This window comes from Macaca mulatta, chromosome 4 (genome assembly GCF_049350105.2).
Source record: "Macaca mulatta isolate MMU2019108-1 chromosome 4, T2T-MMU8v2.0, whole genome shotgun sequence".
Taxonomy (NCBI): domain Eukaryota; kingdom Metazoa; phylum Chordata; class Mammalia; order Primates; family Cercopithecidae; genus Macaca; species Macaca mulatta.
The window spans coordinates 153,137,983-153,156,114 of NC_133409.1; the positions used below are offsets into that span (position 1 = coordinate 153,137,983).

The 18,132-nt window shown below is 44.2% G+C and overlaps 1 protein-coding gene and 2 long non-coding RNA genes across 5 annotated transcripts in view; 2 read left to right on the forward strand and 1 right to left on the reverse strand.

Annotated features, from left to right (window-relative positions):
• Positions 1 to 18,132, forward strand: part of LOC712069 (uncharacterized) — a 241,669-nt gene that overhangs the window by 151,297 nt on the left and 72,240 nt on the right. The gene's annotated exons all lie outside the window — the stretch shown is intronic.
• On the reverse strand, positions 15,308 to 17,793 carry LOC114677367 (uncharacterized). The gene is made up of 3 exons (XR_013416728.1): positions 17,653 to 17,793; positions 16,953 to 17,023; positions 15,308 to 16,455 (listed from the first exon to the last, which is right to left on the reverse strand). It is a non-coding gene; the product is annotated as an uncharacterized LOC114677367 (long non-coding RNA).
• Positions 16,455 to 18,132, forward strand: part of LOC144340520 (uncharacterized) — a 64,337-nt gene continuing 62,659 nt past the window's right edge. For all 3 annotated transcript variants that reach the window (XM_078000728.1, XM_078000727.1, XM_078000726.1), the window contains exon 1: positions 16,455 to 17,762. In XM_078000728.1, coding sequence (XP_077856854.1) covers positions 17,429 to 17,762 — 334 coding nt within the window. In that variant the 5' untranslated portion in view covers positions 16,455 to 17,428. The remainder of the gene's footprint in view (positions 17,763 to 18,132) is intronic.

Genomic DNA, 18,132 nt, shown 5'->3' on the forward strand with positions numbered 1-18,132 from the left:
AGTGTCATAAGCCAAGAGCCTAGATTGCAAGGGATACAAAGTGTCCAGACCTACCAGAGAAAGCAAACCCCTACAGCATGCAGGGCTAGACAGGGACAAGAAACAAGGTCATTCTGGGCCAGCAAGAAGAGGGAAAGGGAAATTACAGACATACCTCAGAGTTATTGCAGATTTGGTTTCAGACCATGCCAACAAAACAAGTCACAATTGTTTTGGTTTTGCAGTACATATAAAAATTATATTTATATTCTATTGTAGACTATTAAGTGTACAATAACATTATGTATAAAATAGATATGTACATACCTTAATTTATCATTATACTACTGCTAAAAAATGCAAACAGTCATCAGAGGCTTCAGCTAATACTAATATTTTTGCTGGAGGAGGGTCTTGCCTCAATGTTGATGACTGCTGACTGACCACAACGGGGGCGCTGTGGCAACTTCTTAAGACAATAAAGTTTGTGGCATGGATTGTGAAGCAGGAACCAGTGCTTCAGTAAGGTCAGTATGAGTTTTCAATCTGTGAACCTGAATATGAACCCTCCAGGCCCTTCCACCAGCTAGCTATAGAGCCCTGGCACATCTGGACCACAGTTGGCCCTGACAGACACTTGCCCAGTGAGTGAGTGCTGAATGAACCCATCTGAGTCCGTTTCCTCATCTGCAAACCAGTGATGTAATTCCTGCCTTGCCAATTCAGAAGAATACATGAGAAGAAACACAGTGCCGAGAAAAACAGACACAAGACCTGTGGAAGGCTGGGCGCCAGTGCTCTGAAGCAAGTTCTGCCTAAACTGACAGGAACATTTTTCACATCAGAAACAGGAGTTGGTCTGGGTTGTGTCTGAGACCAGGCTGAGAGGGAGGTGGAGGCAGCAGAGCAGGGCAGGCGTGGGGCCTATGCAGGGCCAGGCACTGAAGTAAAGCCAAGGCCTGGAGAGAGCGGTCTCCGACTGTCTTCTGGGCAACTCAGACTGCTCCCTGCCTCACACACCATGGTTTTCCCTCTTCAAGGCTCTCTTACTGCTATTGTCTTTACCTCCTCCTGCCCTCCTGGTCCCTAGCACTCCAGGACTCACAAAGTTGCTGCTCTGGAAACCCCAAGGCAAACACGTAAGAGCAGAACAGCTCCAGGGGCAGTGGGAAGATGAGGTCACCCTCACATGTTGACGGACACCAAGGGTGGGGGTGGAGGATGTGAAGGGGATCAGCACAGGAGTCCGGGGAGTATCCTCTAAATCCCACCCTGCACCAACCTCACCCCTGCAGCTCCTTGCCTAGTTATAGCTCTCAGCTCTCAGCTCCTTCCCACCCCCACCTCAGCCCAGACCTCATGGCTCCCTCTCCCCGCCCCCTCCAGAGCAGCATAGACCATAGAGTCACTGAACAGGAATTCCCCCTCATCTAACAGTTAATTATTTCTCAGCAGGGAGGTACAGCCGGTCCTCTCTTCCCAGTGACCCCATATCCTTGTTCAAGGAATTCAGTTACACTCCCTGAGCCAGGAAACTCTATTTGCCCCCCAGAGGCCTATGCCCAAGGCAAAGAGCTCGCTGGGCTTCTCAGTACAGGGGCCTTAAGCTAATGAGCTAGAAAAAGGAAAAGGGGGGTAGAATTCCTCCCTTAGAGCTGACCCTGCAACACAGGTTTTGAGGGCCTCAGCCCCCTGCCCTGGCTGATGCTCCTTTCACCACTCCCTCTCACCAGGGCCTTGAACCCCCCACACAGCTGATCTAGACCAAGCTGTGGAGTTGCTGGAGCAGCAGGTGGAGCTGGACCAGGCCCTGGTGGAAGGGCAGAAGGGGGTCAGGGGCCCAGGCTCTGGTGCTCAAGGTCCAGAAGCTGAAGGAACAGATGAGGAGGTACCAGTGGAGTCTGGGAGGAGACACTCAAGCTTCCCACCAGTGCCCACAGCACCCTCCATCCATGGAAATACTGCGCACCATCCCCCGGAACCCTGGGATCAGAAACATCTGAGTCTCTTTCAGGCCAGATAAAGCAGAAGAGACCCCAACAAAGGGCCGACAATTGGCAGGTAATGGGGGAGCCAGGGCTCTGCAGTCTTAGTTCCATCCTCCTTTCACCTCACAGCAGGGCACCCAGGCCTTAAAAGAATTTTACTCTGGACCATTCCCTGAAATAACCTCACCCCAAATACAATAAAACGGAAGAGCACCCACACATAATGCAGATGCGCTTGTGTTTCATGTTTAGTAGTGTTAAAAATTCTGACAATCAGTAATGGGGGTTCAGAAGTGGGGCTGATGCAGAAGAGTGAAGCTCTGGGTGGGAGTGGAGGCTGTCAGGGGTGGGGGCAACAGGGTCTCCTTTACCCCTACCCTGCTGTCCTCTCCTGAAGGGCAGATGGTCACATTCCAGAATGAGCGAGTATCCTACCGCATCTGTTCAACTGAGAAGGAAACATGGCACAGTGAGAATAAGGCATGAAAAGGGCAAAGCCGGGCAGGAACACACAGCACACATGCGGATGCTGGTGTACTGCGTGGGTTCAGAGGATGGACTTAGGGATGGGGCATGAGATGTAATATGATGAGGGAAGACAGAGATCCCACACAGAGGCCAGGAAAACATCCCAACACAGCATCAAAGGCCAGGGGGCATGAACCAGTCAAGTGTCCATTATGCAACAGATGCCCATGACCGACGTGATGAGATTGAAGACAAACACACTAAGGAACAGGGAGGACCTAAGGGTTTCATGAGATCAGCACTTGCTGTGGAAGAGACGTCTGTCTCATCAGTCATCTCACTATCACTGACCTCAAAGCAATGCTGCCCATCACTGAGGATCCAGGCATCATTCTCATTTGACACAAGTGTGATGGCCAAGCCCTATTCCAAACGAGTCTACTCTAGTCACCTGGAAGGAGGCAGAAGACCCCAAAGTAGGAAGACACCCAGAGGGAGGGATGAGTATGTGAAATGTGAAAAGGTACAGAAAATAAGCAGGTAAGAGAGTGAGTGTCCCTCTGTGTATGAAGCTTACCTGATTCACGTGGGTCTCAGAATCTTCAGGCAAGTCATAGGTAAAGGCAGTTTTCACTTGCTCCATGTCCATGACTTGGCCAAATAGGTTGGTAGCCAAAGAATTAATCTTCAAACATCTTTTGGGGTCATTCTCAGACAAGTGCAGAACAACAGAAAATGTTAGTCACCTGAGGTTCATTCTTCTTCTCAGGTTCAGAAATGAACCACATGTAAGAGAAACCAAAGGCTGGAATTCTCATGGCACCCAGAAAACTGGACTAGGGACCTGGAGAGCCACGTGCTTGTCATTGCTCCACCGCTCACGTGCTGTGTGACCGCAGGAGAAGCTCTCTACTCCTAGGGCCTCTTTGATTCTTCTGGGAATCATGGACAAACACCTCCGTTCTAGCAACCTTACTGAAATGCAGGGAGGACCAAGTGATCAATGTGGAGGAAAAAATCAGTGATGACATTTACTCCTAGGCAAATTAGGAAAATGTACCTTAAAACTAGGAGAAAACATAGTATACTTGCAATCCCCTGCCAGAAAGTCTCTTTAGTTTAGTAATTATGATTGTTCATCATCTTTCTATAAAATAAAGACAAACTATTTCACTCAATATCTCAAATAAATTAAATACAGTTTGTAATTCTATGTCAGCATATGTACACAACTTTTCATCTGGGTGAAACTGAAAAGAATTGGGGACACATCCATGTTCGTGTGGTGGCCAGGAAACTCACAAAGGCTTGGAAATGACCCTATATCATCCATTTTCCATTGACTCACTCTATGTTTTGGAATCCCAGGCAATTCATACTCTTAAAAAAATCACATGTTGATACATAGGACCGGGTAGAAAAGGTAATACTTCTGTTTTGATTTGCTAGGGCTGCCATAACAAAGTACCACAGGCTGAGTGAGTACAATAATAAATATGTATTGTCTCACAGTTCTGGAGGCTACAGGTACAAGGTCAAGGTGCTGCAGAGTTGCTTTTTTCTGAGGCCTCTCTCCTTGACTTGTAGACAGCCACTTCTGTCTTCTCAACACAGGACTTCAACATATGAATTTTGGTTGGGGAGGGACACAATTCATCTCATAACAGAGTGGATCATCCTTGGTAGTGGATATTCTAAAACAAACAAACAAACAAAAACAAAAACAAAAAAACAGAGAGAGAGAGAGAGAGAGAGTACATCCCTTTAGCTTGGTGCTTCATCTTGGTTTTCTGAAATTTTGGTCTTGCCGTAAGAACAAAAAAGGACAAGAAGCAAAGTTTTGTTTTTCCCAGAAGGTGAACCCTCCCTAAGTCTGGGTAATCCCAGACACCAAGAAGAGGTGTATGCAGTTCTCCAAAGTCTTACTTTCTCCAGGAATTCTGTTTCTGTCTTTTTAACTGGGAAGAAGATTCTCTCAGGAGAGCCACCTCTTCTGATGCTGTATCGGCTTCATTCTCCTGGGACTTACAAAAGATAAAAGCTGATATTAATAAAAAGAAAATATTTGCCAAATTTTTAATATGCTCATTATTTTTGTACCGTTTAAAATGTCCCATATTGTGTTGAGTTTGTTTTAAAGTAATACATAACATTTACACATGTTTATGGGGCACATGTGATCTTTGATGCATGCTCAGAATGTGGAATAATCAACTCAGGGTGTTTGGGGAACCCATCACCTCAAACATTTATCTTTTCTTTGTATTGGGAACATTTAAAATCCACGCTTCTAGCTATTTTGAAATATATATTTTTGTTAGCTTTAGTTGGCCTGCTGTGCTCTAGAACACTAGAACTTATTTTTTCTGTATAACTGAATGTTTGTATCCATTAATCTACCTCTCTACATCTTCCCACCCCTACGTTCTTCCCAACCTCTGGTAACTGTCATTCTACACTCTACCTCCACGAGATTAACATTTTTAGCTCACATATATGAGTGACAATGTGTGATATTTGTCTTTCCTTGCCTGGCTTATTTCACCTAACATGACCTCTGGTTCCATCCTGGAGCAACTGACAGGATTTCGTTCTTTTTAAAATGGCTGAATTGCATTCCATTGTGTATATACTACAGTTACTTTATTCATTCACCCATTGATTTCACATCTTTGCAATTGTGAATAGTGCTTCAATAAACATGGGCGTGCAGGTACTCTTTTCATATATTGATTTCATTTCCTTTGGATAAATACCCAGAATTAGAATTGTTGCATGGGATAGTAGTTCCATTAATAGTTTCAGGTTTTTGAGAAATCACTCTACTGTTTCCCATAATGCCTGCACTAATTTACATTACCACCAACAGTGAATAACAGTTCCCCTTTCTCCACGTGCTCACCAGCATGTATTATTTTTTATTTTTTAATAATAGCCATTCTAACTAGGGTGAGATATATCTCATTGTAGTTTGATTTACATTTTCCTGGTATTTAGTGATGTTGGGTGTTTTTCATACACCTGTTTGCCACTTGTATGCCTCCTGTTAGGAAATGCCTGTTCAGATCCTTTGTCCACTTTTTAATTGGATTATTTGTATTTTTTACTGCTAAGTTTTGAGTTCCTTGCATATTCTAGATATTAGTCTAGAATATACTAATTGGATGAATATACTAGTTGGGTGAATACTTATAGCAAATATTTTCACTATTCTACAGCTTATCTCTTCATTCTGTTGGGTGTTTCCTTTGCTGTGTAGAAGCTTTTTAGCTTAGTATAGTCCCATTTGTCTATTTTTACTTTTTCTGCCTGTGCTTTTGAGGTCTTAGCCATAAAATCTTTGCCTAGCCTCATGTCCTTTAGTGTTTCCCATATGTTTTCTTCTAGTAGTTTTATAGTATTGGGTCTTACGTTTAAGTCTATAATCCCTTTTGGGTTGATTTTTGTGTATGGTGAGGGACAGGGGTCTGGTGACATTCTTCTGCATCTGATAGCATTTTCCCAGCACCATTTATTTAAGACACTGTTCTTTCCCCAGTGTATATTCTTGGTTCCTTTGTCAAAGGAATTCCTTTGAGAGTTCTTATTAAGAAGCAATGTTTAGTTTCACCAAATGCTTTTTCTGCATCTATTGAGATGATAATACAGTTTATGTCCTTCATTCTGTTGATGTGGTATATCACATTTTTTTTTATTCACATATGTCAAACAATCCTTGCATCCCTGATATAAAACTCACTTGATCATGGTGTATTGTTTGGATCTGTTATTGGATTTGTTTGCTAATATTTTCAATTACTCTTTTTTATTACTAACATTTAAATTTTTATTGTATGCATTTTAAACTTGTAAAATTTACATATGCTGAAATGATCAGATCTGTATCAAATTCATCAATGAATTTTGACAAATACAGTCATATCACCCATGCCACTATCCAGATACACAGAGTTCTCTTTATTCTGCATTCAACCTAGCCCCCCTTTGCCCAGCAGCCATTGATTTGATGACTATCATGACAGAGTAGTTCTTCCTGTTTTAAAACTTCATACGTATCCACTCATGCCATGTGGCCTCCCTTGTGTCTGGCTTTTTGCACTTGGTATAATATCTATGTGATCCACCCAGGTTGTTGTATCAGTAGTTCATTCATTTTTATTGCTGGTAGTATTCCATTGTATGATTGAATCACAATTTTTTTTTGTACATTGTGGGGCTATTCTCTTTATTTTATTGTTACAAATAAAGGAACTATGGAAATACTTGTACAGGAATTCTTGGACATAACTTTATTTCTCTGGAGTAAATACTTAGGAGTGGAAATGCCAGCCATAGAGTACTAGCTTGTTTAACTTTATCAGATGATACAAAACTGATTTTCAGAGTGGCTGTTTCATATTCTTATAGGCAATGGATGAGACTGCTTCACATCCTTGCCAACATTTATATTTATTAATCGTTGAAATTTCAGCCATTCTACACATATACACCATGGAATACTATGCAGCCATAAAAAAGGATGAGTTTGTGTCCTTTGTAGGTACATGGATGCAGCTGGAAACCATCATTCTTAGCAAACTATCACAAGAACAGAAAACCAAACACCGCATGTTCTCACTCATAGGTGGGAACTGAACAATGAGATCACTTGGACTTGGACTCGGGAAGGGGAACATCACACACCGGGGCCTATCATGGGGAGGGGGGAGGGGGGAGGGGGGAGGGATTGCATTGGGAGTTATACCTGATGTAAATGACGAGTTGATGGGTGCTGATGAGTTGATGGGTGCAGCACACCAACATGGCACAAGTATACATATGTAACAAACCTGCACGTTATGCACATGTACCCTAGAACTTAAAGTATAATAATAATTAAAAAAAAAAAAAGAAAGAAATTTCAGCCATTCTAATAAGCACTTAGGGGTTTCTCACCGTGGTTTTACTTTGCATTTTTCCCAGATGACTGTTGGCCGTTTGTGTATCTTCTTTGTAATGTTTCAGAAGATTTCTCTAAAGATTGTGGAAGGAGCTAAATAAACGTGATTTCTCTTTCTGTAGGTGCTAGACCAAAAACGGAACGTCCAGAATCCATCCACACTTCCCAGTCTAACCTGCCCAACCCCATATTTGCTCCCTGAAGTCCCCACCCCTTCATCCCTCTTTATATTCTATCCACTTCATTCTGGCTCCAGCTCACTCTCCTCCAAAAGGTCTGTTACTGTGAAGGTCATTGACATACTCGGTATTGTCATCTCTCCATCTGTCTGTACCTCTCCACAGCTTTCCTCACACTCAATAACTCTTTTCTTATTTTGCTCGGTTCCTGTGGATTCACTTCACAAATATTAATTCAAAGTAATTGTAGCTGGAAGAAAGAATAGAGAGTTATAAAAAAATCTTTTTGAAGGCACCACCCAGGTTTGTCAATTGGTGACATTTTAATATTATTGGCTGTATGTAGTATACACAGAAGAATGATAGAAATGTATGTCGATAGCCTTGATTTTTCACAGTTCTGATATGCATGTGCTTCAGTCAATACTGTACTGAGCAAAGCAAGAATTGCAGGAGGATGTGTGCCTTGAATGTGGTGCATGCCTTTATATTTGTACTAAGTGTTAGGAAATCTCTTTGTTTGAAGTCTTTTAGAGTTGTTTTTTAGACTGAGTCTCACTCTGTCACCCACGCTTGAGTGCAGTGGCGCAAAAACAGCTCACTGTACCTCAACCTCCCAGGCTCAAGCGATCCACCCACCTCAGCCACCCAAGTAGCTGGGAGTATAGCTGTGCTCAACCATGCAGGGCTAATTTTTGTATTTTTTGGAGAGAGGGGTTTTTGCCATGTTTCCCAGGCTGATCTGGAACTCCTGAACTCAAGCAATCTACCCACCATGGCCTCCCAAAGTGCTAGGATTACAAGTGTACACCACTTTGCCTGGCTTTGCTGTTAGACTTCTTAGAAATTGTTTCTTGCTAATTTTATCATTCATTTGCTTGCTTTTTCAGTTAACATGTTCTATGACATGAATCTATGTTTATACAAATAGTTCATTTGCTTTCATTACTGGATAGTATTCCATGGGAGGAATATAGTATAATTTATCTCTTTCCCTCTTCATTGACCTTTAGGTTGTCTCTACTGTAGACCTCACTGCAATGAACATCCTGGGACATTGCCTCCTGCTCTCAGGGATATGTGAGCTCCCCTAGGATATGCATGTGGGAGTGGGGTCACTGCACTTTTTCCACATGATGCTACATGATGCAAAATTGTTCTCTGAAAGAAATAATCCAAATGCCCATCAAGAGGGGACTGGTTAAAAAGCACCACACTCAAAAGAAGCAATCTACTTTTTAAAAAAATATTACATATGTATACAATGGAGGATCATGAAAATTTCAAATGAAGATGTAGCAAAGCTCTTGGTATTTCTTCATGTGATGGTCTTTGTGATACAATGTGAAGGGAAAAGGGAAGGTGCAGGAAAGCAGATGTAGTTTGCTAAAATTTGTGTCAAGTGGGAGAAAGATTATATACCTATACATTTAGATTGACTCGCATATGCATAAAATGTCTTTGAAAGAATAAGCAAGAAACTGATATAAATGACTGCCTGTCAAGATAGGGTAGCATAAGAGAGAGACTTTTAACTTCTTGAATTTTGAGCCAAGTCAAAACATAAAATAGAAGATAATTCCAAGGCAGACAAAACAAACAAAATCAAATCCTTCAAAATAAAAAACTTTTTTTTTTTTTTTTTAAAAAAAGCCTCCGGCCACGGCACTCCAGCCCAGGTGACAGAGCGAGACTCCATCTCAAGAAAAAAAAAAAAAAAAAAAAGCCTGACAGAATTAATTCTCTTACCTGTTTCCTGCCACTTTAATTCAGTATGTTATTTTCTTTTTCATTGCACTATCTCTCTTTATGTGTGTGTCTGTCTTTCATTCATTAAAAGGCAAAATGAGGGCATGGTTAATTAACAAATACAATTGGCTTGATGAAGGAAATTTAGACCAAATCCTGATGTAAATGGTGAAGCCCAATCTACAAGGAATTCTATGGGGTCCAGTGTGCCAATTGTGGCTTCAGCATGCTCAGAACTCCCTCCATTGTCCATGTGGGCTCAAGGATGTGATATTTTAAAAAGAGAACACTTGGGTAATTCTCCTGGAAAACACGTGATTGAACCCTTTGCTGAATTTGGAAGGTCCTCATTATGAGCCCATTCTAAGTGTGTGTCATATGAAGTCACCCTGTATTTAGATCAGAAGGTACAGTCAGAGCTCCTAGGGTCACATCCCAGGCCCAAACATCCCAGGACAGCAGAGCAAGGCCCATAGGTCAGTTTCATAAGGGGTGGGAAGGATTGAGGGTGTGGGGGCCAGTTGTGAAGTAGTGGGAGCCCCAGATGCTGTGTGAAACTGAGCCTCTGGATTGCTCTGTAATCCCACATTTGGTTCCTTCCTGGGTGTCTGCCATTCCCGGGATCCCAAGGAAATCAAACGCTGTAGCCTTGGGTGGGGTGCTGTCCAGGATGGGCCAGACATGGTCTAGTGTATCCTATACCTCTGCCTCTCAGCCCTCTTCTGATATTAGAAACCAATATGGATTGCCGTAGGGTACTGATTCTCAAAGTGTGGTCCTGGGACAAGTAGCATTGACATCACCTGAGAACTTGTTAGAAATACAATTTTCAGGCCCTGCCTCGGACCTACTGAATCAGAAACTGCATTTTAACAGGCCCCCAGTAGAATTCTGCATTTCAAATCAGGCCTCTCTCTCTCTGTCTCAAGACTCAATATTGAGCAGCTGTGACTTCTGGATGGTCAGATGTGGGACGCACTTCCTTTCCAGGAAGCTTCTGGCTCCTCAGTCAGCTTAGTCTGAGTCCTGGCCTGGCCTAGGGGAGAAAAATTCATGTTCCTGGGTTCTGAGCAATGCTCTCCTATCCTGGATGCCTGTCGGGCTCCTACTTATACTTCAAAACACAGCTCAAATGTTGTCTCTTATGAAGCTTCTGTGACTCCTTGGTCAGAGCAGTTGATGTCCTTGTGCATCTGCAAAGCAAGTTGCATGTTCTGTCAACCATTTGTGTAAGAATTTCCTTACTGATCTCTGCCTGAGCAAGACTGGCTCAACCTTGAAGACAAGGGTGTTTGGTTCCTCTTAACTCAGCCCCAGCTCCTTTAACACAATGCCTGACACATAGTAGGTGTTTGATAAATGATTACCAAATGAAGGGATTCCCTGCAATGACCTAGGAGACAAGAAGGAGGAATAAAAACTCACAAGCCAAAAGTGGATGGGAGAACGTTTTCCAAATCCCAGTGCTGTGTGAGCACAGGGCCCGCTGACGTTCGCTTTTAGAAGCTTCCCATCTGCCTTGTTCTCTTCTCATCAGAGACATCTATGCTTCCCCGCCAAGGTCTACCTAATCACACATTACCTTTCAGAACCACCTTTCAAATTAACCAGGTGCAAACCCCACATCAACTTCCTGCCTTAGCTCCAAATACTCAGCGTCAGGCCTGGTGTGGGGCTTCATACTAATACTAACACTTGGGGAGGCTGGGGCAGCAGATCTCTTGAGCCCAGGCCCTAGAGACCAGTCTGGGCAACATGGCACAACCTCATCTCTATCAAAAACACAAAACATTAGCTGGGGCTTGTGGTGCGTACCTGTAGTGCCAGCTATTCAGGAGTCTGAGGTGGGCGGATCGCTGGAGCCGGGGTGTTCGAAGCTGCAGTAAGCCGTGATCATGCCACTGCATTCCAGCCTGGATGACAAAGTGAGACCCCATCTCAAACAAACAAAAACTACACCTCTGAGGCTAATTTGGTGGGAGTTAAGAGCTTATCCTACTGCGATGTCACTATGAGTGATATTGGGTGGCTTTAAGATTGGGGGGTGTTTACATTTCTAAAAAGAAAACTGCTCCACAAAAAATGTGGAGTTTTGGTGTGTGCAGGGGTCTTCAGGAGAAAAAAGGCAATAACTCCAGTAATATTCAGTAGCTGACTGTCCCACCCACCTGTCACCCGCAGCCTAGGCAGAGGCTGGACTCTTACCCCAGCCCCTCCTCAGGTACCCTGGATGTGGATGGTCCCTCAGTGTGAACCCACCTGGGCTGTGACCCTGGCTGCTCTTCCCACTGTTATGGAGCCTCTGTGGGTGTGGCGCATGCAGGGGGCCTGCTCAGGAGACCGAGTGCCCTTTAAGTCTCAAGACCTACATTTTTGAAGCACCCATGTCAGATGTTCAGGATGGAAGGGACTCAGATGCTCCAATCATAATAAAAGAAAGAATCCATCCCACTCTCTCAGGTGTGGTGGAATTAAAATTAAATGACAATCGATAATCTAAAATGGTCATATTCTCAGTGTTGACTTTATCATTCAGCCGACGCCTATAACCCAGGGATGGATCAGACATTGTGGAGGAAGAGTTTATTTCTTCTTTCTGAAGGCTCCGTCAGCTGGAGTTTTTGTGCTGTGATGTTGCAAGGAGACTTTGCTTCAAGGTAAGTTAGGACTGATCACAGTGGCTCACCCATGTCATCCTAGAACATTGGGGAGCCTACAGGAGGAGGATCACTTGAGCCCAGGAGTTCAAGACCAGCCTAGGAAACAGTGAGATGTATTCTGTTTAATTTTTTTTTAATTGGATGGTAATTTTGGTGCTTTCTTGTAGTCTTGGCTACTCTGGAGACTGATTCTTCACTTGAGCCTGGGAGCTCAAGACAGCAGTGAACTATATGATCAACTCACTGCACTCCAGCCTGGGTGGCAGAGCAAGTCCCTATCTCTAAAAAAAAAGAAAATGACCTGACTTGGGACAGGACATTTGGACTTTTTCATTAAAATTGTATTTCAAATGTTGTAAAACTTCATTATCAGCATTTTATCCTTTTAGGAAGTGGAATCTGCTCAATTACAGAAAATATAAAAAATGTAGAGAAGCAGAAATGTGGAAACACCTGTGTCCCCACTGGGAGGCTCAGGATGAACCTCTGCCTGGCAGAGCCTCAAAGACTTCAGTGAAAAGGGGCCCTGGAGCTGTGCTTTGCAGCCACCCCCTGAGTTTCCATCCCTGGTATCTGTGCTTGTGGTGTCTGTGCAGGACGACCTAGTGTAGTCACACTGTATGAGTTATTCTGAATCTTGCTTTTTCAAACTTCATTATTATCAATAAGCAACTTTATATGTTATCACAAACTCTTCTTAAACAGTACTTTTCCTGGTTGTATACTATTTCCAAAAAATGACCTAGCTACTTTTCTTTTGCAAGTTCTTCTTCCTTATTGTAAATAATATCTGATTAATATCCTTATACCTAAAGATTCTTCTATATTTTGGATTTCATTGTAGAATTATAGATTTCTCAAATGTAAGTTATTTGGTCAAAGTGCACGATCTTTTTGTTTTGTTTTGTTTTTGAGACGGAGTCTCACTCTGTCACTGAGGCTGGAGTGCAGTGGCAAAATCTCAGCTCAGTGCAAACTCCACCTCCCAGGGTCAAGCCATTCATGTGTCTCAGCCTCCCAAGTAGCTGGGATTACAGGCGTGCACCACCACACGTGGCTAATTTTTTTTATTTTTAGAAAAGGCAGAGTTTCACCATGTTGATCAGGCTGGTCTCGAACTCCTGACCTCAGGTGATGCACCCGCCTCGGACACAAAAGCAGCATACCAATTATCTTCACCCATCATTCACCCCTTGTCAAGTCCCTCCTCTGTACTGGGATGTTCTAGATGCTGGGGATGCAAGTGGTGACTGGACAAGGTCCTGGCCTCAAAGATATTTCAGTGGTACGATGACAACTTTCAAATTTATTCTAATATCAGTGATGTTATGGAGAAAATATACCTGGGTTAGAAGATTGGTGGTGGTGAGGATGGCAGGAGATGTGTTTTGTTGGGTAAGAGGTTCCTGAAAACTTCACCAAGGGACATTTGAGCAGAGAACTAATGGCATGAGGAGTGAGCCATGTGGATCTCTGGGGAGCAGGTGCCTGTGGGAGTCCCAGCAGGGGCCAGTGGCAGAGGCAGGATGAAGCAGTGACAAGAGACTGGTGCGAGTGGAGATGAGTGAGCTGGGCTGAGGCTGGTGGGATGAGGCCAGAATGGCCAGAAGGGCCCTGTGATGAGGGGCTGATAGGAAATGGTGAGAGGAAGGGAAGAGGCTGGAGCGTCTCTGGGACGTGGTGTTGAGGATGTGCTCTAATTATCATTTGAAAGGTTCACTGTGCCTGTTGTGTGGGTGATGGACAGCTGCGTGAGAGGCAGCAGGCAGCCCAGCTGGAAGGCCCTTCTGGTTTACTATCCTACAGAGGATGGCTCTGGGGAGGAAGCAGTAGAGGAGCGTGAAGTGATTGGATTTGGGGTTAACACATTTTTCAGATGGTCTTAGCAGTTATTTAATAGAGAACCACACATTTATTTACCAATCTTCATTCCACAATTGATTCCAGGTAGCTTACTGCAATAAACCTAATTAATAAATATACATGAATTATTTAAAAACCAACAGTTAGGAAAAGATAGACTTAAAATATTAAAGCAGTAGTAAAGATAGAACATTGCTAGGCAAGAAGGAACCTCTGAAACATTTGCTGAAATGGAGTTGACTGTTTACCTAGCCGTGGATTTGTTGGCTCACAATTTTATTGCATCAGGGAGCCACAGAGGGGGGTGACAGTGCAGGTCACCTGGCCCTTGTTTCCTGTTTCAGGAATATTTTCCTGTTTTACACTTAAAGCAAATTATGTAACTGTAATTTGTTCAAAAATGAAGTCAACACCTAAAAAGTCAGAAAGTGAATGTACAAACCCCAGGGGTCTAAGGAGAGTCTACATTTCTCCCCCAAAATATCCACACCCTGCACTATTGAATGGAGAGGGTCCTTTCCAGGGGCCCTAAGATGCAGGGGCGATTGGGTTGCAGCCCTAGCTAGAGATGTCCTTTATACCTGCAGCTTCCTTAACACCTGACAGCCAACTTCAGTGATCTCACCTGAGCTAGGAATTTATTTATTTATTTATTTGATATTGGTTCTATTTGAGCCATTGTGCAGGCTTAAAACTGTGACATGGAAATTTTGCTATAATTTTTTTTCTTTGATGAAATTTGACATACATGGTGGTTCTGGCTTCCCTGTCGGTCCCAGGAGAGAATGGAGTGTCCTGCACTTTTTTTTTTCAAGATCCTTGTGTGTAAGAGGGATCAGGAGACTTGGAGTCAGGGGCCCCTCCAATCTCATCCTCCTCTCTAACGCTTTCCAGTGTGGGGGCCTTGCCTCTCTGCACATCTGATTAATATAATTGTCCCAGCTCCTGAAATAAAAGCACAGGTGCACATAACACTGACTCCTGCCTGCAGTGCCAAGGTGGGGAGGTTTCCGGGATGCCAAGTTTAGCACTTTGACCCATTCACACACACACACACACACACACACACACGTACACTCTCACAGACACACACGCTAACTCATACACACAGGCACACACAGTCGCACACACATTCGCACACATATTTAGACAGATTCACACAGACGGGCGCGCACACACACACACACACACACACACACAGCCTGAAGGAGCGTTGTGGGGCGGGCTGACTTCAGGGGCGGAGTAACAGGAGTGTCTCAGGTCCCTCCCAGTGGCCTTTGTCTCTTTTTCCTGGAGGTGGAGGAGTCTGTACTCCATGAGGCGAAGTCCTCTGAAGAAGGGGGGAGATACTCAGGAGCGGGGTCCAGAGATGGGCAGGGATGGGAAAGTGGAGACAAAGTGGAGGGGGCGGGGCAAGAAGAGCACACACGAGGAATGGGGAGGGGGAGGACCTTCTAGCGGTCAGAAATACCACACGCAGAATTTGGTTCTTGGTTTTTGTGTTTTATTAAGATGGATTTAGTAAACCAGCCGAAGCGCGAGATACGGAGTCTACATTGCAAAGGACGAGTCTTAGTCTCCTCCTAGTTTGAACTCATCAGGAGTAGCTGGGAGAAGGGTGCCAGAAGCCTTGTGTGGGGCGCGCAACGCCCCTTTGCAGCGACCCCATTCTCTGCACCCCACGGACCATGCTGGTCCCCTCCAATCCAACTGGAAGGAAAGGAAGGAGAAGTTAAAGGCTTTGGATCCTTCCTAGCGCGCCTTTTTCTCTGCCACTTATTCCCAGAGTGTCCTTGCCTCTGCTCCGCTACCCCAACCTCACTATGACAAAGCACATCCTGTGCCCCCTGGCCAGAAATCCTCCTTTGGCCTCTGACTCACTGGTGCCATTTCACTGTGTCCTGTCCTTCCGGCCATTGTCACTGGGTGAAGCCCCAGAGAGCTTGGAGCCCAAGAGAGCTGGATTCTTAGAGCTTCGCTGTCCGCACAAACATTCTTGAGATTTCTTCAGATCTGAACGTCAGCCTGAGTTTTTAGACTTGCTTCGAAAGGCTTTGGCCCTTGGAAAAAGGAAATCAACACTCCAGGAACAAGATTTTCCTCGACTTTGTCTCAACCCAAAGACACTATAGCAGTGCAGTTTTCAAACGTGCTTTGAAAATAAATGGGACAGCGTGTCCCCACTGGATTTTGCGTTTCCCTTTTTATTACAGCCCGGCCCTTTTGCAAAATTGTTACACATCTTCCTACTACACTAAAAACAGCTCTATCAAAGACATGTTGAGAAAGATTTAATGACCTGAAAATATGAAGTCCCCTTAAAAGTGAGTTTCTGGAGTTGGTTTTTAATTAACACTTCGGTTTTTAAAATCCTGTAACTATTTGGGTGTGCAGCTTACATTCATAATATTTTCAAACAAATATTTTTCTTAACCACCATACAAAGTCAAGTTTATTATTTTTATTTTTAAATTTTCTTTATTTATTTTTGAGACAAGTCTCTTTCTGTCACCCAGGCTGGAGTGTAGTGGTGAGATCCTAGCTCACTGCAGTCTCAAACTCCTGGGCTCAAGGTATCCTTCAGGTTCCAGAGCCTGAGCCATCGTGCCTGACCAAAATCCGAGTTTATACTGTAATATAAAATTCCAACATTTCAGAGAAAGCAAAAGTCACAACGTTACCCCAGTCCCTGGGTTCCCTGCCAAAATTTTGTAGAGTAATCCTCTGGGTTTTCCCTACTTAAAATATATATTATGTAAGCGGCATCAGTGGTACATCCTTACATCCATACATCCTTATCCTTTTAAAAATGGGTAAAAGTAGGCTGGGCATAGATCTTCTCATAACAATACTTAAAAATTCATCCTCCTCTTTTTAAGGACTGCATGGAATTTTAACTCATGGCTGTTCTTTAGAGGACTATGGAAATGTTATATCTTTATCTTCATTGTGGTAGCAGATATGTGGTTGTGTAGAACAGCCAAACAGTACAACTCCATGAGCTGCACATTTCAAATACATACATTTATTGTATGCAAAGTATGTCCCAATAATGGTTTAAAATATTATCCTGTTTGAGGTTTGTACTTTGACTTTGTAAAACAAAACCAAACCCTTGTTTTTGTACCCAAGAGATACACCCTGGCACATCTGGAGGTAGAAGCTCATGTTCTCTGCAGCTTGACCACCTCACAGGCTCTGAAATAAGAATAATAAGCCATATATTTACAGATTCACACACAGAGGAAAAAAGCTATGGTAAAAATGTTCATAAATAACAAAACTAGATAAACAGCAAAATTAAAAGTTAGAAATAATAAAACTACATCTTTCAAATATTATTCTCACCTTCACCTTTTCCCTCCCCTTTTCTCCCCCTCCCTTCCTTTCTTCGAAATGTCCCCGCCATTCTTCCCTCCTTTCCCCATTCTCTGCTTTTGATCCCCATGTATTCCAGCCTAGAGGCCAACACACATCACCGCGTCCGCCTGGGGCAGGTCAGGGAAGGGACGCCAGGCAGAGCTATCTCGGGATTCCGTGAGCCGCAGCGCCCTGGGCCCCGCTGATCTTGTATCATTTCAGTGACCTTCGCCCCAGTCTTTGATGGGGAGTAAATTAGGATCCTCACTGAAGGGGCGGGACCCTGGGAGGCTTTTTCCTGGCCTGTTAGTTGTGGATTTTCCTTCGGACGGCGGAGCCCCTTTCCATCAGAACGGCCCAGAGGCGGCCTCTGTCTTCCCGGGGAGACGGAGCAGCAGGAAGCGTTTTCGGATCCTGGAATCCGTGGGCGGCCCGTGGGAGGGACTGAGGCGCGTTTCCCTACTTACCCGGCTCCGAATCCACCGCGGTGCTGTTTCAAGGGAGTTAGATTCCAGATCGCGCTCCAGCCCGGACTCGGAATTCCTGCCCCGCGGGTCTGCATTTCACAGCGGCAGGTGTGAGTGACCCGCAGTTGAAGGCCAGAAGCCTGAAGGCAGTTCCGCCCTCCCCAGCCCGCAGCGCCGTTATTCCGTTTCTACATCAGTTAAACACGTTTCATTTTCCGTAGACCAGGGCGGGGTGACGGTGATCCCAGTCCTCGAAGTGAACTCCGGGCCACAGACTTGAAAAAGCGCGCGGGCGCCCAGCGCAGCCTCGTCCTGAGTTACACAAGCGACCGCGCTGGGACGTTTCTCTTTCTTTTCCGGACCCAGCAGTGGCGCCTAAAGTCTGCGAGGAGAAAATCACCTGTGTGCTGATAAGTCCAGGAATCTAAGGCAAGTGCTGAGGGTGAAAGCGTCGTTGATGGGCCTGAAGAGAAGAGGCTG